Genomic DNA, 20,584 nt, shown 5'->3' with positions numbered 1-20,584 from the left:
TGGAAACTCTTGGGGAAGGATCTGTCTCTCTACACATGTCTGGGCAGCACCCAGGTTTAACTCTAGCAGCTACACTCATTCAAACAGATAACATCTCCCCATCTCCAAGTGCTTTCCAGAGGAAGGCAGTACCATTAGCCCCACATTACAGATGGAGAAACTGTGGCAACATTACTTACCAGAGGTCACCCAGCAGCAGACCTAGGAATAGAACCCAGGTTTTCTTAGTCCCAGCCTGGTGCACTAGCCACTAGGCCATGGTGGCCCATGAATAAGGAAAGGGATTCGGAAGGAAACTTTTAAAAGCAAAGGGCTAGTTATCCCCCTGTCCTGTGCAGTCTGTGTGCTGGAGGACAGATTTACTCTCCTCCCTTTATTTAAGGGAGCAGCAAGACCCCGCCGTAAGGTCGGTCGGTATCTCACACACACTTCTTTCCTCGCTGGGCTTTCACCCAACCAGCCCGTTCGCAGTGGGCCCGGCCCTCCCCGCCCCCTTTGCCAGCGGATAGTCAACCCAGCTTCTGGGGCTGTGCAAGGGAGTCCAGTGAAAGCAGTTGCCTGTGTAACTTAACAGGTGTCAGCATGCCTAGTGGTTAGAGCAGAGGACTGGGACTCAGAGCTTACTGCTGACTTTGGCCAACTCAATTCCCCTCTCTCCAGCTGCTCCTCCTTTGGGCTGGGCTTCACCCATCTCTTCTATAGCCCAGGCACTAGCCATGCCGCATGTTGAGTAATTAGATTAGGGGGAGAGGGGCTGGGACTCAGGACTCCTGGGTCCCACTCCCAGCTCAGTCACCACCTCATTCTGGGAGCTTAGGCGTGTCACCACACCGCTCCCTGCCTCAGTTTGCCTCGCTCTGGAATGGGGATAAGATACTTCACAGCGCATTTTTCAATGCGAGCAATACTTGGGGGACCTTGGGGTAAAGGAGCGGAGGTCTGAAATACAAGCTGCTGGAGATGGGCAATCTCGCCTATGACCAATGGAGACCTGGGAAGGAATAAGTGGGTTTGAATGAGACATTCGGTTACCGTCACCAGAAACAGCATCTTCCATCTCAGAACCTGCTGAACCGGAAAAGCAGCCCCAGAGGAGCAAGGACACCTGAGCGCTAGGCACCCTGCGTCCAAGTCAACAGGACTCAGGAAATCGAGTTTCCTCTTCTTTTCGCCATGGGAACCAGCGCTGCTCCCTACTCCTCTGCCCCCATCCATCCCAGCGGCTGTCACCACTGCTTAATGAGATCCCAGCAACAGAACGTCCGTTGCCTGTAAGCTGAGATGTAACGCGGGCTGCACCGCCGAGAAATGGAAACAGTCCAGTCCTTCCTTGAGGCAGCGTTTGGGTCACCCAACCGGCTGAGTTAGACCCCGATCCTGCAGACACACGAGTAACTTCCCACAGGGTCGTGGGTCCCATTGAATTACCGACACACAAGCACCTGCAAGATCAAAACCCTTAGACCTTGGCTCTATGCCACAGTTGCATTGACTTAGCTAAACTGATTTAAACAGGTGCAAATCCCCTTATGTGGACACTTCAATCTGATTGCATTTGGCTTACTTTGGTGTATCCTGGTTCACTAAATTAAGATACCAATCCGTAACTGGGATTTAAATTGAGGTAACTAATAAGAATATTTAAATATTAAGATATAATTTTAAAATTGAGATAAACTGTGCATAGATAAGGCCTGTGTCATTTGTGTGGCCTGGTATATTTCTAAAAAAAACAAACAATAAATCAGTAGATCTCCAAGTGCTTTACAACAGAGGTCAGGATTATCATCCCCATTTTACAGATAGGGAAACTGAGGCAAAGAAAGGCGGGGGGGAGTGAGCCAGCAGTACAACCCAGCTCCTGACAGCTGCTCCAGCGCTCTAACCACTAGGACCCACAGCCTCCCCTGAAGTTGCTATTTTATTTATGCTAAGCTCCCAGAGAACAGAAGAGTTTAATTTGCAGTGTCCTTTGTTAGCAAGTCCAAACAAATGCCATAGATGGTGTTAAGAGTTAAACAGAAGCAGCAGAAGGCATGAGAGAAATCAAGAACCCAACAGCAAGCGAGGGGAGGTTTTTGAGCTTCAGTTGGGAAAGAAATCAGAGGTGGAAAGGGCTGCAAAGGAGAAGGCTCTTGCGCGGATTACTTGTGGAAGCAGAGAGAGATGAGGCAAATGGAAAGGAACAAGGCCCAAGGAGAGGGGTATAAGGAAGGGGCTCTAAAATAAGCTACTTATTAAAGCACATGAAAGAAATAAGCAAGCAACCACCTTAGCTTTACCTGGGATGGGGGCCTCCTGAATCTTTACCAGGTACCCACACGGAGGGGACATCTCTAAGGCCAAACCCCAAGTGCTCATGGGGCTGGGAGCTACCGTCTCTTTCAATTAATTAACCACTTCATCTTTAGACAGCCCACTGCTTTGTCAGCGGCAGCTGCCAACGCTAGCACCAAACGAGCCCTTTGGGGGATGGAGGGGGAGCGCTGGCTCGCTGCCAAGGGCGTTTTAATGAAATCCACTAGCCAAGAAACAAAGCCAACCCCTCTCTCGCACCGGAATGACGACACACGGCTGGTGTGCCAAGCGTGGGCACTCGACCTTAGGAGCTGAAAGGGGAAAAACATTCCTGCCAGGAACACTGCTACCCACTTTGCAGCCAGCTGTAGGACAGAGGCTCATCCCACGTTTACAACTTCCTCTGGAGTGTCAAGACACTGGGTTAGACCCAGTTTGCTGCGAAGTGCAAGAATTTGGGCAACCACTCTAGAAAATCTAATATCCTCTATGAGTGTGTCTCTGCTTCAGCGTTAGCTCAGCTGTTGCCCCTAATCCCCCTCCAGCCAAACCCTCTGACCTGAGCTTAGTGCTGTGTCCAATCCTGGGCTAGTTGGGGCTGGGGTGAGAGACTTTCGCTCTGCAGTGTGGACCCAGGCTAAACCCCACAGGCGCCGCTACTCCTCCAATGCCTTCCCACAGCTTCCCTCTGCACCCATTACAGGTGAGTCCGCCCACATTTCACAGGGAATGAATCAGAGAGCAGCTCCGTTCACTGCAGCCCAAAGAACCAGGGGATGGGCCCCCGGAAGGCCCAGCAACATACAGCGGCGGTGAGGACGCAGGACTGGGACAGGGCTGCTCGCACCCAGGCGAACTCCATAGTGAAGATGCACCCGAGCCGCAATGAGCTTGGGGGGGGTTTCAATCCCACCTCCCACTCTCCCCAGCCCACTTTGCACTAATGAGCCGAGAACAGCCCCTGGACCAGGGAGGCGGAACTGCTGCTGTTCCTTGCAGGAGTGCATGGAGGACAGAAATTTGCTCTGTGGGATCTGCAGCACCTTTTCCCCGGGCGACGCTGCCTCTGCTCCTGAGCCAGCGCACAGGGGAGACAAGGGTTAAACCAGTCCCTGGGCTTCCTACAAACAATCCATCCTTATGTTTACCAAGCAGCCTCTCAGGACTCCACCTTGCCGGGCTGCCTTTCGTAAGGGGAGGACCGTGAGATGGTGTGCAGAGCTGGGTAATTGCTACCTCTTTGTTCTGAGCCTTTAAATATTGAAGGCTGTCTCCGCAGGGCCAGCGGCTGCATCGGGAGGCAGCATGTTAGGGAGTGGCGCACGCTGTGCTCTCAATCAGAGAGACTTGACGTTTGTTCTTTCTTGCTTGGGTCGTTCCCTAATCTCCATTAAACCATTCAAACTGAAAGTACTGCAGCATTCTTATGACTATTATGAGGTGTAGTTTGCTAACAACTAGGAGCCCGTGTCATGGCCCAGGCCACCTGGACAAACACCGAACAAAAACACTGTCCCTGCTTCACAGAGATTATAATTAATTTCCATAATTAAAGCATATTTCCTGGTCTGATTGCCATGGCATGGCTGTGAAGTTAGAGGGTCCTACCACAGTGTTTGATTTTCTTGGGGGAGTGTGGTCTCCTGGTCAGAGCTAAAGGAGGGGGGAATGGTTTCCTTAGGAGCCCCTAGCAACCTGTTGTCATTCCCACATCCATAGGTGGCCCCAGCTAATGAGGGAAGGTAGTGTGGGCTAGTGGTCAGAACACCGAACTGTGACGCAGGAGACAGCAGGTCTAGTCCTGGCTTTGCCACTGCCCATGAGCCTCAGTTTCCCCTTGCACACTGTCCAGTCTATTTAAACTCTTTGGAACAGGATCTCTTGCTATGTGTACATCCAGCGCCTAGCACGCTGGGGCCGTGATCTCGGGCAGGAGCTCCAAGTGCTGCCGTCATACCTCTAATAATAGTTCAAGGGAGAATCAGCAGCAGAAAAGCCGGCGCCCGCACCCTGCAGAGAAACCCCTGGCGCGTCAGATTAACACATGGACGGGCGGCTTGTTGTTCCAGAGGCCCTGGGGGAGACCGGTGTCCGGTAAGATCTGCCGTCAGTGGAAAGCCCCTGCAGCGGAGCTGATGGGAGGTCATGTGCCAGGAAGTGGCCCCTTATGGGGAGAAGGGGAAGTGGCTGTGGGGGGTCTGCCTAGGTTAGTTTCCTTTTCGGAGGCTAGAGCCCTGGCGAAGAGGGTTATGAACAGCAGCTCCCTGGGGAAGGGAGGGGAAGACCAGGCTTAAATGGCAGAATCCAGGCCCCAAGCCAGCAAAGCCGCGGGCTCGTCCTCTTCACAAGTACTTTCTGGGCTTGGCTGGCACCCCCGAGCTCCCCTCCGTGGCACAGACGAGAGCCCGTTGGCATTGCTTGGTACCAATACCATGCCGCATCCTAGTTCTCCCTCATAAAAAGAATCAGCTCCGTGTGTAAGGTGTAGAGTGGCTGGGATTTGATTAGATCCTGGTGGGGGGGGGGTGTCTGCTGAGCACCAACAACAAACCCCCCAGGCCTGAGGAAGCTAGGAACCCACCCCCCATAGACCAGTAATGCTGTGGCTCCCCAGGGTGTGATGCTACCAGATCCCCCAAGCTAAGCAGCCTCCTGTGAAAGGAAGGGGTGGCAGAAGGGGGTTCTCTTTCCTTGAGTCAGGACCAGCTTCCCCCCTCCTGCCCCCTATGGGAGGGTTCTATCCCCAGCCTGGGTCTGTCTTGTCTGTCGGACCGTGCGCTCCCCAGGGCGGGAACTGTCTCCTACCATGTATTTGTACCGCACCTAGCACAACGGGGCTCTGCTCTCCGCTGGTCTCTCCGCGCTGCTGTAATAAACCCGATCAATGCTACCCACGCCCCTGTTTGCTGCTCTAACCCCAGGGAGACAGGGCTTGTCCGTGCGGTGAGCTGCCAACTCATTAGGAAATCCGTCCTCGGCATCTTTTTAGCTGGATTCAAACCCAGCGAGGGGCTGCCGGGCCCACATGAGACATTCCACTGACTCACCCACCTCCTCCGAGGATGGCCATACATGGGCCTCTGGATCAGGCGTCTTCATTCCTCTGCGCCAGGCAGCAGGACTGGGCAGCCGGTGTTCTACTTATTGGTCCTTCTTTGAATAGCTCATAGACTTGTAGGACTGGAAGGGACCTTGAGAGGTCAGCTAGTCTGGTCCCCTGCACTCACGGCAGGACTAAGTATTAGCTAGACCATCCCTGACCGGTGTTTGTTTAACCTGCTCTTAAAAATCCCCAATGACGGAGATTCCACAACCTCCCTAGGCAATTTATTCCAGTGCTTAACCACCCTGACCGTTAGGAAAATTTTCCTAATGTCCAACCTAAACCTCCCTTGCTGCAGTTTAAGCCCATTGCTTCTTGTCCTGTCCTCAGAGGTTAAGGAGAACAATTAGAACATAAGAACGGCCATACCAGGTCAGACCAAAGGTCCATCTAGCCCAGTGTCCTGTCTACAGTGGCCAATGCCAGGTGCCCCAGAGGGAGTGAACCTAACAGGCAATGATCAAGTGATCTCTCTCCTGCCATCCATCTCCACCCTCTGACAAACAGAGGCTAGGGACACCATTCCTTACCCATCCTGGCTAATAGCCATTCATGGACTTAACCACCATGAATTTATCCAGTTCTCTTTTAAACGCTGTTATAGTCCTAGCCTTCACAACCTCCTCAGGCAAGGAGTTCCACAAGTTGACTGTGCGCTGCGTGAAGAAGAACTTCCTTTTATTTGTTTTAAACCTGCTGCCTATTATTTTCATTTGGTGACCCCTAGTTCTTGTATTATGGGAATAAGTAAATAACTTTTCCTTATCCACTTTCTCCACATCACTCATGATTTCATATACCTCTATCATATTTCCCTATTCTTCTCCCTCCTCCTTGTGCCAGCCTTTCATCCCCTCCAGCTCTGAAAGGCCAGGCTCTCTCAAGAGCGAGCTCAGCGCTGGTGAATGGGTTGCAGCGGTTTGTTTATCCATCGAACGGGCATTGAGGAAGACAGCAGCTCGAGAGACCCCAACCTAGCTGCAGGCCCTGCTGTGCTAGGAGCTGTATAATCAGTGAGAGAGTCTCTGGCCCCGACAGCTTCCAGTCTAACCAAAGTCGGCTCCCAAGTCATTAATGCACTTTGGGAAAGGTCGCCCTTGGCGACTTGCCCAAGATAAGGGCCATGTTGGAGCCGGGAATTGTGCCCAGCTCCCACATGTCGCACGCGGTCAGCGTAACCTCTGACCCATCCTTCCTCTCCAGCACAAAGCGTCCGACTGGTGGATGCGCTATTTTATTCCAGCCTCTTCCGTTTGCCTAGCAATAGCCTCCCCTTCTTCAGCTCCATTCTCTGCTTGCGTGTCCACCACTCACGCTCCCTCTCTCAAAATACTTCAGAAAACCTCAGGTTAAAGAAAACCCCTCACCAGGCCCGCCGACAGTGGGGGGCAATTGCTCAGGGCCCCAGGTGATTTAAAAGGGCCTGGGGGCCCCCAGCCACCAGCGGCGGCGGCAGTGCAGTGGGGCTAAGGCAGGCTTCCTGCCCGCCCTCGCTCCACACCGCTCCCGGAAGCGGGCGGCACATCCCTGCGGCCCCTAGGGAGGGGGTCTCCGTGCACTGCCCCTGCCCCGAGCGCCGACTCCGCAGCTCCCATTGGCCGGGAACTGCGGCCAATGGGAGCTGCAGGGGTGGTACCTGTGGGCTGCAATGCGCGGAGACCCCCAGACTCCCACCTAGAAGCCGCTGCCAGAGGGGTGTGCCGGTCGATTTCGGGAGCCATCCAAGATAAGCGCCGACCCCCTGACCTCCTCCTGCACCCCAATCCCCTGCCCCACTCCCTCCCAGAGTCCGAGCCCACACCCCCTTCCACACCCAAACTCCCTCTCAGAGCCTGCCCCCCCTCCCACACCCCAACCACCTGCCCCAGCCTGGTGAAAGTGAGTGAGGGTGGGGGGGAGCGAGCAACAGGAGGGGGGAGGGGTAAAGCAGGTGGTGCGTGGAATTCAGGAGCTGTTTCTGCCACAGTTGGCGGGGGCTGGTGGGTGTGGGTGTTGTTCTCATGTTGCGTTTCAACAAAAGGCGCAGGATATGGAACGTTACCAACCTGGTTCCCGTAGCAACTGAGGGGATTGTTTAAATACTAGGAATGGTCCGTGAGGCCGTGCGGGTGAGTGGTTAGCCCCAAGGAACAGGGCACGCTCCGGGCACAAAGTTGCAACAGTTTAACACCAACGCCAGTGCCCGGCCGCGGAACGTGAGCGCTGAGGAAGGCTGGAGAGCAGCGGATTGAGGTTTGCAATTCTCCAGGCCAAAAATCAGCCCGGAGGATATTCGAAGCCAAACCCGCTAATGGCCGCCCTCAGCAGCTCTCTCGGCGCGGACGCATTATTAGGATGGAAGACCAACATGTTCTGAAGCGCTTTTACCAAGGAAGGCTGCTAGCTGGCTGGCACGTGGGTACCAAAAGCGTCAGAGTGGCCCAATAAGATCGCCAGTGACAACATCAACTGCATAGCCAGCCAGCCCACCTGAAGGACTAGCCAGAGACCGATCCAGGCAGCGCGTGATCTGCAAGGAGGCCCATGTTCCCGTGGGATTTGCCCTGGTGATGAACTAAAGCTGTGATTCCCATGAAGTTTCGTACCTGGTGTGTATCAAGCCCTGGCAAGCGAGAGCCACAGGTTCTATTCCAGCTCTGCTAGTGGCTCACTGCGTGACCTTCTGCAAGTCACTTCACCTTTCTGTCCCTCCGTTTCCTCATCCATCACCCCAGGTGCTTTGAGCCGGTCAAGCTCTGGCTCAGAGACTCTCAATCTATTTCCCGGTAGTGGCTCACATCTCATGGGCATTCCCCAGCCGTCTCTCCCACTCACACTACACCACTGTGACTGCTACAGTCATTGCTTAGCTTCAGTTCAAGTGCAGCGAGGTTTTGTCCTTTTCAGTTTAGTCACCCTGCTTCCTTTGTTCTCCACTTCATCTCCCCGGTCCCCTCTGAACAAGGACCGGAACCCAGCAGCTGCATGTGATCAGCCAGTTCCCTGCAGCGTGGGAACATTTCACACAGGAAGATATCAGTCATTACTCCCCTGTTACAGCGAGGAAAACTGGGGTGATGTTTGCTCACCTATCCAAGCACAATGCCTAAGCAATCACCCCAACCAACACAGCTCTTACGGTTTCTATATGCAAACAGGAAAACTATACTACAGTTTGAACAGTTTGTTTCAGATTATGGAAAATCGGAACAATAAAGAACCAAAGTAAAGTCTCCACGGGGAGGAGCACAGTGTGTATAGCTCCTCTGTAACATGCTACAAAACTCTGCCTGTCACAACAGGAGCTGTGCCTTCAGACACATGATACATGACAGACAGCAGCTCTCTAGATGCAGTACAGAGAAAACAAAATCTTAAGAATTAAAGTCGCAGCCATCACCATAGCTAGCTCCCCCATTCCCGATGGCTTCAATATGCCCATTATATAGATGGGGGAAGCTGAGGCACAGAAAGAAGTGAAGTGACTTGCTTAAGGTTGCACAGTAAGTTAGTGGCAGAGCCAGGAACAGAATCTGGGAGTCCAGTAGTTACACCAGGGAGCTGGGCATCAGGACTCGGCAGTTCTATCCCCAGCTCTGGGAGGGAGCGTGGTCTAGTGGTTAATGCAGATGCTGGGGAGCCAGGACTGCTGGGTTTAATCCCCAGCTCTGACTTCATCAATCTTCGAGGAGTCTCTTCCCCACAAGCTTGCCTCCTGGGAGGACTCAAATTCCCATTGAAGCCAGTGATCAGCATCTTCCTGGATCAAGCCTTAAAACAGGGTCACATGCAGATTCCCTACAACCCTCCAGTGGGCAAGGGAGTATTGTCTAGTGGTTAGAGCTGTGGGAGGGACCTGGAAATCTGGACTCCTGGCTCCGATACTAACTCCCTGTTCATTCTATGTATTTCACTGGCACCTCTCACCATGTGACGTGGTGTCTGAGACGTGTCCACCCACTGTGCCTCAGTTTTTCCATCTGTATAATGGGGACAACACCACCTCCTCCCTCCCCCAGGGTGGTGCGTGGCTGCATTTGTGTTTGCTTGGAGATCCCGCTAGAAGAAGGCAAGGTATTATTATAGTGCTTCCTTGCCAGACCTCCCCCAGACACACACCCCTCTCTTTCAGATCCTCCTCCACGTCTCCGCTCGACAGTTTCATGTTGAAATTATGCAGATTTCCCCCCACAATGGAGATTTGCTACCTACTTTCCAACAGTAGATACCACATAACCAGGGGTGCTGGAACAATTTTTATAGTGGGGGTGCTGAGAGCCATCGAACCAAACTGTGAACCCTGTATATGAAGGAAACCACTTCAAGCCAGGGGGTGCAGCAGCCCCCCTAATTCCAGCACCTATGCAAATAACCCCAGATCCTGTAACACCCACCCCCGTCTGCATAAACTAACCCAAACTGTATCTGATGCTTCCTCTTTCCAACCAATGAGCTTCCTTCAGTCTGCTGGAACCTCTCAATCACTAAGAGTTTCTGTGTACAGGTAGGGATCCCACTCAGCTGTTCAAAACATTCCACTCCCACCCCCATTATAACACCGCTGTCTCTCTTCAGCAGGGACTTTCCTACCCCATCACCTCTCATTACAGACCTACGTTTGCCCTCAGCTACACCCCCACCTGATGATGTGTCATGCTCAGTGTTTTCAGTTACAGAGGTGAGGCTGAACTCAAAATGTTCCATCTCACACACACACCCCCTACGTACCTTCCAGACCCTGGGGAAGTTTCAACCCCATCGCTCGGTTCCATCCCTCGTAAGTTACCTGTGTCAGAAACGCTGAGCAGTGTTTATTGACAAAAAATCCTATCCTATCCCATGCCCATCACCCTGCTATCTGACCCCCTTCCAGTAAGGCATTAAAGAGCACAATTAGCATCTGTTGCTTGCTTTCAACCTTCTGCCCATCAGGTAAAAATGGGTGGAGAGAAATATATTTTTTTTCCCATAGCATATCAGGGTTGGAAGGGACCTCAGGAAGTCATCTAGTCCAACCCCCTGCTCAAAGCAGGACCAATCCCCAGACAGATTTTTGCTGCAGATCCCTAAATGGCCCCCTCAAGGATTGAACTCATAACCCTGGGTTTAGCAGGCCAATGCCCAAACCACTGATCTATCCCTCCCCCCTAAGCCATATACACACTCTCTATAATCACATGCACGTGATATGTGTGTATAAGAGATAAAAATCACATGATTTACATATATAAATTCCACAGTGGTCACAGCTTTTGGTCCTATTGATTTCATTTTACTCTTGCTACGGATCCCAGGTGCAAAGTTTGGACCTGCTTTTGCTCTGTTCCTATCCAGGGACTCGGTTTGGCCCATGAGCGGGACAGAAGGTCGGTTAAGAAATTCTGATCTGGATCCAAGCTGGGATTGGCTCCTGCCTCCAGTACATGGAGGCGGCTGGATCTGGGGTTTAACCCCCGTCCCTGCCCCCTCCTTGTCAGTCTTTGTCCCTCACCAGCTTAGACTGTGACAGATTAAGGTTTCATTTAGGGTTGCCAACCCTCCAGGTTTGGCCTGGAGTCTCCAGGAATTAAAGATGAATATTTAATTAAAGATTATGTCATGTGATGAAAGCGCCAGGAATATGTCCAACCAAAACTGGCAACCCTCTCCCTCTGCCTCACAGAGCAGTGCCTATAAAATTAACTTACACAGCTGAACCAGCCTTTGAGGAGACCCCTCCCCACAGCCTCCCATCCAAGCCAGGCATCAGGACCTTGCAGGATCAGGCCCTAAAACAGGCTGACCTGCAGATTCCCTGCATCCCTTGGGCTGGGATCCTGTCTCTTTAAATAAAGGGGAGGGCAGGTTTCACCTGCTTCTTAACAGCCAGATCCAAAGTGCCCACTCAGTGGGCATCAGATCAGGTCATAAAAGAGGATCTTTGAACTGCCGTGGGAGCTGCCATCGCATGTGATAAATCACTTCCCAGGAAGTTCTGCCCAGGCCCAGCCCCAGCCATTAAAACAGCGTCCTAACCGCCGGGACGGTGTTTTTCTTTGTTTTCATTAGCCAGTGAAATATTCAAACCAGGCCAGCCCTGAATTCTATGTAATGCTCATGAGCAGCTTGGCGGGTTTATTTTTAAAACACACACACTATTCTGATTTTAGAACATGAGTCACGTCTAAATATAGCAGAGGTTGAAGAAAAGGGGACAGTGGAGCAGTGTTTGGGTGGAGGAGCGCTTCCAAACCTTTTGCAAACGGACACACAAACTGCCTGCTGCGTTTGCTTTGCCCACCGCTAGAGGACAGCTGCCTCTGGGGTGGAACATGACTACTGTTTAGTAGCTCACAGCAACAGTGTGCAGGGATCACTCAGCTAGCATGCAAATGCGGCCACCTCCAGGGTGGCAGAACGTAGCTCTGTAGTAGCTCACAGCAATAAATAAATTAATGAAGATATCCTATTTCCTAGAACTGAAAGGGACCCTGAAAGGTCATTGAGTCCAGCCCCCTGCCTTCACTAGCAGGACCAAGTACTGATTTTTGCCCCAAATCCCTAAGTGGCCCCCTCAAGGATTGAACTCATTACCCTGGGTTTAGCAGGCCAATGCTCAAACCACTGAGCTATCCCTCCCTGCTACACAGCAACTCACCCACCCAGCATGGAAATGCAGCCACCTATGGGCTGGAACACATCAGCTGTATAGTAGCTCACAGTACTACTGCACAGGGATTGCTCACTCATCACAGAAATGCAACCACCTCTGCGGCGGAACGCAGCAGCTGTTTAGTAGCTCACAGCAACGCTGCACAAGGCTCGCTAACTCTGCCCGGAAATGCAGCCATCTCTGGGGAGGAGCACTGCTGCTACTGAACGGATACACAGCAACTCGGCAGAACCATTTAGGGCACGAGGTAAAGAAGAGTCCCGTACTCAATTGAAACTGCATGGGGAATTGAAGGACGCAAAATATGAGCGCCCACAAGGGGCAGTGGCAAGGACGTCAGGGTTAAAACTCGGGCAAAAAAATGCCAAAGGACTGTAAAGAACCAGAAATAGGTTCTGTTCCACCTCTCCTCCACACGACACTGGCTGTAGCAGCAACACTCACAGCTCAGTTCATGGAGAGAGCCCTCCTAGAGAATCACCCCCTGCACACCCCAGAACACAGAGCCTATTTCACAGGCTGCCTGTTGGAGGAGGATTTGGGGAAATCCATGCAGTGTAGCGTGGTAGAAACGGCTCTTTCTGGTGCTTATCGGGGAAGCTAGCTCCCGGCTGATTAACCTGGGCAGCTAAGAAATGAGAAAGCCAGGTGACACACAGCTATAGCAAATTCCCTCGCTCTAGAATGGCCAACTGCATTACAACACGTGTCCTGCTGCGCCAGGGCCAGCACTGGAAAGGCCCAACCGGATCGCTCAGCCAGGGCCCTTCTCCCATCCCAGAAACGCCGAGCAGCTGGGCTCAATTAGCGGCTGCTTCGGGGAGCGGAGAGACGTCCGCTCCGTGCCACTTTGAAGGCGATTCAAACCCGCAGGCGGGCGGCCCCGTTGAAACTTATTGCTGGAGTGCAGCGCTGGGAGAGACAAAAATACCCAGCGGGAGCAGAGTTCTGGGCATGTGACAGCCGGGCCGCATTTATTCGCCACCTGGGATGCTGGCAGCACCCCAGGGCCCAGGAGGTAACGCGAAGGTGGAAGCCAGGAGGCGACGGGGTGGGAACGCAAGAGCAAGAAGGCTTCCAGCACCCTTCCTCCCACCTCCCGCTTTGGCCTCGCGACAGCGGAGAGCTCCCCATACACCAGGCGATCTCCTCCGTGGCTCGGCACCTTCTCAGGATTTCACTCTGGCCCCTAGTCTCTTTCCATGTTGCAAAGTAGGGTACTGGGCAGTTGTACGGGGCTTTGCAATCCCACTGCCGCTTGGGAGCTGGGGCAGTGTGGTCACCCCATGCCCCCATTTTACAGATGGGAAAGCAGAGGCTTGGAGATCAAAGGACATGAGGGAATCAGTGTCAAAGCCAGGGTCTGACCTCAGGCGTTCTTGGGCCCCAGTCCTGTGCTCAGGCCATTAGGGTAAATTACTCTGCACATGTGTGTGTCACTTGCAAACAATCCCACTAGCTGCACAACTAGGAACCTAGCAGCATCTCCCCACAGTGCTGCAATTCATGGCCAGGGATTTCATCCTGCTGGGAAGTTTGAGGATATTCCCCCCTTTTCCCAGCCATCTGAGAGCAGCTTTTATTGTCTCCTCCTCTTTAGCTGTTGCATAGGGTCAGGATTTCCTGGAACACAGATCACAGATAGGGGCTCAAGCAAAGAGCGCTAATGTCAGAAATGTCAGACCTGAACGGGGGACCTCAGATCCCCATATGGGTTCAGGTCCAAATTCACAGCTCGAATCTTTCTTTAGGGTGAGTCGGAGTCGAATTCTCCAGACATCGGGGCAGTTTGGACTGGGATTTCCATATCTCCCCCATGTCAGGATCGAAGGTTCAGCCCCTAACAGAGGCACAGAGTTTCGAGCCATAAAATTACCCAGTCCCTTTTAAAACACGAGGCTGCATAGTCTAGTGGCTGGAACACTGGGCCAGCAATTAGGAGAGCCGGGTTTTAGTCCAGGCTCTGACCCTGGCCTGCTGGGTGACCTCGGGCAAGTCACTTCCTCTCCCCGTGCCTCAGTTTCCCCATCTATAAAGCAGAGATTAGCTCTATCTTGCTTTGGAAAGTGCTTTGAGATCCCTGGATGAAAGCCTCGAAGTACGAAGCATTATTGAGCTTTTTCATGAAGATCCCTGTGTTGATGATGTCGGTTCTAAAGGCCAGTGGTTTAGTATTTGGGGGTGAAGGGCCAGTGGGGAAGAGAAGAGTTCGGGCTCCCAGTTTAAGCACATCCCTGTTTTGCCTGATGCAATTGTTACATGAAGCCCTGTGTGTCCTGCCGGTTTGGCAAAGAATGTCTAAGCAGAATATTTTCCTCCGTCCGGCTGGAGATCGCTTTAAAGTCGGACAGAAACAGCCGGTTCCTGACTACGGCCCTGCGACCACAATCCCAGACTTCCTGGAGAGGGAAGGGGGAGAGGCTAAGGAACTGACACCTCCTTCCCTGAAATGAGAGGCTCAGTCGCGTAACTACTCAAAAGGAAATTTACAAAAGCAACTTTCCAGGGGGCCCCTGACCCATGTCCCGAGTCTGATCCCTTCTAAGCAAAACAAACTAGCAACCGCAGGGCAGTTCAAACCTTGTTCTCTAGCTGCTTCTTGGGCTCCAGGAAGCACTTTGGATCCAAACCGGCTGACATTGGCTTCCCTGGGGTTTTCTAACCAGCCTCAAATCTCTCTCTTGATCATCTCTAATGCTTCCTCTGCACCCCCGGCCTCCAGCTAACTGCACACACAAGCAACAGCTAGGCGGGAGGTATTACGCGCTGGTTAGCACAGGTGCGGATGCCAGAACTCCTGGGTTCTCCAGGCAGTCTCTGCCACCAGCTTGCGGAGTGACCTCAAGCAAATCCCCTCCAGCCCCTCGGCTCGGTCTCTGGAAAGCAGGCAGGCGGTACTGCGAGGCTTAGCTCAATCGTGTCTGTAGGACGCTTTGAGATCCTCCGATCAAAGATGCTCCCACTTGCCTGCTGGGTGACCTCTGGCATCTCACTTCCCCCCCATTTCCCCTCCCACCCTTTGTCTGGGGCCGGGACTTTCTCTGTCCGTACAGCCAAGGAGGCCCCACTCTCAGACAGGGTTTCATTCCATTTCCCACCTCCCTCCCTTCCTCCCATGATTAATAAGCAACAGCGAAACACACAGGAGACAGTTGAAATGCCTACAACCTCCTGGCGCCCCGTGACTCAAGCATCAAGCGATGGCCTGGATCATCTCAGGCCTGGGGGGAGGGGAGGGGGAGACGGACCTGGAAACAGCTGTTGAATGGAGCGAAAAACAGGACCAAGCCAGCCTCTGAAGGAGAGCGGAGGCATTCCCTCGCCCTCCCGCTCCTTCCTCCACACTTGGGAGCCAAGCGGTGAAAGTTGCCAGCGGTTGAAACCGTGCAAAAGGGGGGGGGGGGATGAGCAAGTCTGTACTCCTGGGCCGGCTGGTAACGCTGGTAACAGCTGACTGCTCATCCGCCTCGCCCCTGAACGGAGAGGAAGGAGGGAGGATTACATTGGGGAGGCGGGTTGGGATTAATGGTTTCTGCAGCGCCCGGAGCGGAGGGTTCGCAACGCTGCTTCCCCTCGGCGTCTGGGGGCAGCATTCAATCCTACGGGCCCCCAGCCAGCGGCAGGGCCGGAGTCCGTGTGCTGGGTGCAGCAGCCGAGGGTACAACAGAACCAGCTGCTCCAGCGCTGCGCACCCCTCGCTGAAGGTAGCCGGGGGGCAGGACCTCAGGGCTACTCCAACCAGCTCCAGGATTGTGGGAGGTTCAAGCCCCTTCTACTGGGCTCTGCACTGGTGAATTCAGCCCCATATCTGTGCTACACATGGGATCAGGACAGAGAGGTCCCCACCCCACCCCCCAATCTCTAGAGGGATGCTTTGGAGGAAGCTGGGGTGGGACCCATAATGCGCCTGGGCAAGTGTGCACAGCTGCACCTGTTCTGCAAGGGCTGTGCCCGGGGGCTACAGAGCCAGAGCTCTGCAAAAGAGCCTAAGAGGGGTTTAACCCAGCTGCCTAATCCACGCTCATCGGGAGGAGCGAGGCTGCACCCTGCAGATGCTATCGAGAGAAAAGCAACGTTTCCTGTTGTTTGCCCAGCCCCGGAAAGGAAGGGCGAGACAAGCCAGCGTGAAAATCTGCAGTGTGCTGAATGGGCGAGCATGCGTGTGGCACCACTGCCCTCCAGTGGAGGGAATCGGCACTGCCCAGCTATGTGTCACGAGCCCTGTATTGCTGATGGCGATTCCCCGTTAGCTCAAGTCAGAAGGGGCCAACTAGCTGCTTCCTGGGGGCTGCCAGACAATCCCAAATAATGGCTCTCGGCACTCACATAGGGCTAGTCACGTGTGGCTCTCTAAAGCATTTTACAAAGGTGGGTAAATAACATTATCCCCCTGGAACAGGACACTGAGGCATGAGAGAGCAGGACCATCACTAGGCCAAGGAGTCTGGGATAGAACCCAAGAGTCCTGAGCTCAGTGTACTCACTAATGGCTGATGGGAGAATCTGTTGCCTGTGCCCATCTACTGGAAAGCAGTGGCAGCAGACTCTCTGAAACACATGCTCCAGGACCTGGACCTGATTAATGAAAGCCGGGGTGGGCATAGCGGAGCGGTGCATGCGCTCGCTAGAGAAACCAACCCTTCCTGCTGCACCGCCTACCCGTTCCTTCATGAGGCAGGAAAAGGTTTTCACTTCCTCGACCACGAGGCAGCTGCTTTGCAGATACACCCGGTTTTGAGGAACCAAGAGGCTGAGCAGACAGCCCAACGAAGGGGAATTCCAGGGTACGGCAGAGCGGGAGGGTGGGTTACATCCCAATGGAGCTTCCTTCCAGGGCAGCGGATGGATCACAGGGAATCCGTCACCACTAGGTCACTGATTCAAATCCAGCCTGGATCAAAAGCACCGGGGTGATGAGCCAACATCTCACAGAGAATGCCACTTACTGAGTTGCCAGGCACCCTGGGAGGAGAGGTCTCCCACAGGTCCCACCGTCTTCCTTAGCTGATGGGGTCCCAGCACCAGTGGGCGTGGGCGTCCCCCCACCCCGCTCTAACCTTTAGACAACACTTCCCTCCCAGAGCTGGGAAGAGAACCCAGGAGTCCTATCACCCTCTCATATGCTCTAACCAGGAGACCCCAATCCCCAGCCAGAGCTGGGAAGAGAACCCAGGAGTCCTGTCACCTGCTCAAATGCTCTCACCCTTAGACAACACTTCCTTCCCACAGCTGGGAAGAGAACCCAGGAGTCCTGACATCCACTCACATGTGCCAACCACAAAACAACACTCCCCATCCAAAGCTGGGAAGAGAACCCAGGAGTTCCTGATCACAAGCTCCAACCAGGAGGCCCCGGGCTCCCCCCTGCCAGGTCACAAACCGAACGGTCCCTCCTACCTTCGACTTGCCCGTCATCTTCATGAAGAAGCTCAGGGTTCGTCCCAGAGGGCTTCCCTCCCGGCGCTGGTTCTCCTGGTCTCCGGCCTCCCCGGCAGCGTCCAGCTGTCCGCAGCTCCCGGCATTAAAGCTGCAGGGGAAGGAGGATAAAAAAAAAACAACCCCACAGGCGCTAAAGACAAACAATCCCCCTGTTTTCTTGTTGTTGTTTAAAGGCCAGGAAATAGGGAGGGGCCAGCGCCCGGAGCAGCCCCAGAGACACACACTTCCCAGCTGGGGGAAGCGCACACAGAGCCCTCTGTTTGCTTAGGCAGCCTTAGATGTTGGGCTGGGCAATTGGGTTTGTAGCCGCAGCCCCTTTGCACAGGAAATTGGGGGCGGGAGAGGGGGGGCTCAGGCGCTCAGAAGCCATGGTGATGGGCAGCAGCTTATAACCCACTTCATCCCGAGAGATGGGACACAAACTAGTCTGCACAAATCAACCCAAATGGGGTGGGTGGGGGGAGAACTACAGGTAAATTCCTCCCATCCTCCCCCCTCCGGCCGATCCCGCTGTCCTGATGTCGAGATTGGGCGCCCTTCGAAGGGACCTGCCACAAGTCACTGGGCCCACTGCAGGAATCAGGGTGGGGACCTGCCGGCTGTACCACGAGAGGAAGGATGGACTTGTGGTTAAGGGACTGCCCAGGCTATGTGGGTTCTAATCCCAGCCCTGCCACTAGTTTCCGGGGTGACCTTGGGCAAGTCACTTGCCTGCCTCCGCACAGAAATTTCAGTCCCGAGGCTCTGTCAAAAGCCAGCGCGCCCCTTGCTGTCACCGCCAGCATGAAGGCAGACTCTTAGCACCAGGGTCGCAGAAAGAGCCATCCACGGTAAAGGAATCGATGCATCCCAGCAGGGTCCGTTTCCTGCATTAGCATCACCGGGGTCCCTCATTCTGGGTCTTCCGCCACACACGGAGGCCCTCACGCGGGCCTTGGCAGGGTGAGGCGTGCTCCAGAAGTCACCCCCCCAGGGACTACAAATAGGTTACACACACACACAGAGCGAGGACAGGAGTAGGTCCCTGACTCCAAAGCCAAGAGATGCAGAGCGATAAGAAGGCACCCTCCCCCCAACCCCCACCCCCACTCTCCTGGGACAGGCTCTTGTCTGGGTTGACCATGGGGAAGGGAAGGCGGAGAGAAAAGGGTCCCAAGGACACAGATCTAAGCCAGGTTCGCATTGACAGCTCAGTGGCCGGCACATAGTCCAGCCACGCAGCTTCCAGTTACCCACCCGGCGCCCTGCAGGCAGCCAGCGAAAGATCGGCCTTTATCAAAGCCAGGGAGAGGCACTGCTCAGTAATCCCAGCCCTGAAATAACAAAGCGCCCGGCTGGCTGGTCCCCCCTAATGAAGACGGGAATGGGCTGTGACAGGGGATGGATGGATGGAGATTATGGTAATCCTCTCGGCAGGACAGCGCGGGGTGGGCGGAGACCTGGACATCTGCAGCCTGGCAGGGTGGGGAGGCGCGGGAGCCAGGCAGAGGATCACAGTCAAAGACACCAACCGAGCCCAAGGGCCTAGAGGGGAGATGGTAGTGTGAGATTCCAGCTACAGCCGCTTTATACCGCGCTGGCAGCACGCAGGGCCGGGTCTCCCACTCGGGAACAAAGGTTCCCCCCCTTCGGGAGCAGACGTGAAACCAGCTGGATGGTCTCAGCCTAGCCCCAACAGGCCCCAGGGAGCCACCTATCCTTGTCCCTAGAGGACACGGGCTCAGGGCAGGCAGCATCTCCAGGTATGGCCAGCACCGGGCACACCAGGGCCCCGCTCATGCTGGGGTCTTGTGCTTTCCCCGGGGTTAAAGAAGATTGCAACACGGGAGGTCTTATTGCACCAGCCAAGGAGATGGGGGGTTCTGGGGCGGGGGGGAGCCAGAGCTGTGGGGTGAGGGTGGAGGTGCTGCTTATGGGATAGGGAGCTGCTTACCCCAAGCCTGAGGGGGGGGGGGGGGGAGCTGCATTCCTGCCCTGGCCATCACTGTCCTACAGATACTAGGGGCCAGCAAGATTGGCAGGGGTGGGGCTCGCCCTGCCGCTGCAATCCGGCACCTCTCACTGCCCCATCGCCCAACGAGAATAACGGTGCCAGGGCCCTAAGCAAACACGGGCCAGGCTCCCAGGGGGCCGGCGCCGCGCACAAGGGCCTCTCTGTCTGCGAATGAGCCTCAGCGCTAATTAATGGTGGTGAATTATGAGCAAGGCAGACCCATTACGGAGAGGTCAATTAACACGTCTGCGTGGCCGCAAAGAGCTTTTGTCCCCCCTGGCTCGGAGGCATGCGGCGTGCCCGCTAGCTGGAAAGGGGGCCACGTTCTCGTTGCAACCGCAGGGATAAACGGCAGCTGAAAGCTGAGCTGGTCACCCCCACCCCTGGCTGCAATCGACAGGGAGGGAGGGAATACAATGAGGCCGGTGCATGCAGCGTGGGCTTGGCTGTCCAGGACAATTCAGCGTCGCCAACTCTGGCGGTATCGGGTGGGGTTTTTCTTAAAGGCCCCAGCTCCGGGAGTCAGGGGATTAAGGAGGCGGAATTTCATACTCACATGGTCCACAGACCCCAATTTAAGTTTTTTCCCTGATCCTTTCCTGGGTGGGGAGCCAGGGGTCAGCGCTCTTGGAGGGAGTCAAGATTTCCAGGGTGCCTCCCCAGGGCACCACCCAGCTCCCACCCAGCCTTGTCTGCATTGTAAAGCTTTGCCAGTGTAGCTACACAAGCAAAAACCCTCCTGGCCTGGAGGGTTATTTCATTTATACCGGCAAAAGAGTGTTTTGCCGGTATCGCTGGTCCTGATTCGGGGAGTGAAAAATCGACGATGGCGGCAATAGCACTTTTTAGGCAGCAGAGCTGCATCTACACTAGGGCTTTTGTGACACGGTTGTGTCATTAAACAATCACATCCCCTAACTGCTAAGCTGGCGAAACCTTTAAGCGTAGATCTGGCTGTAGAGAGACTTTCCCAACAGGAAGGGGAAGCTTCCAGCTAAATCAGACTCAACACATGAACCGAGTCACCTTTCACTTGTCCCCGCCCACCTCACCAGTTTGCAATGATCGAAGGCTTTCTGTTCCCTTCCCAGCCCCGGCGCCTGTATCCCACCCTGCACTG

The 20,584-nt window shown here is 54.3% G+C and overlaps 1 protein-coding gene across 1 annotated transcript in view; it reads right to left on the bottom strand.

Moving 5' to 3' along the window:
* The window catches only part of ARHGEF2 (Rho/Rac guanine nucleotide exchange factor 2), a 107,855-nt gene that overhangs the window by 70,236 nt on the left and 17,035 nt on the right, over nt 1-20,584 (bottom strand). Inside the window, exon 5 of the mRNA XM_065420137.1 lies at nt 17,430-17,559. Coding sequence (XP_065276209.1) covers nt 17,430-17,559 — 130 coding nt within the window. The remainder of the gene's footprint in view (nt 1-17,429; nt 17,560-20,584) is intronic.

Source organism: Emys orbicularis, chromosome 20 (assembly GCF_028017835.1).
Source record: "Emys orbicularis isolate rEmyOrb1 chromosome 20, rEmyOrb1.hap1, whole genome shotgun sequence".
In the NCBI taxonomy this organism is placed as follows: Eukaryota; Metazoa; Chordata; order Testudines; family Emydidae; genus Emys; species Emys orbicularis.
Note: the sequence above shows the minus strand (reverse complement) of the source record. Positions and strands in the feature narration are given on the sequence as shown.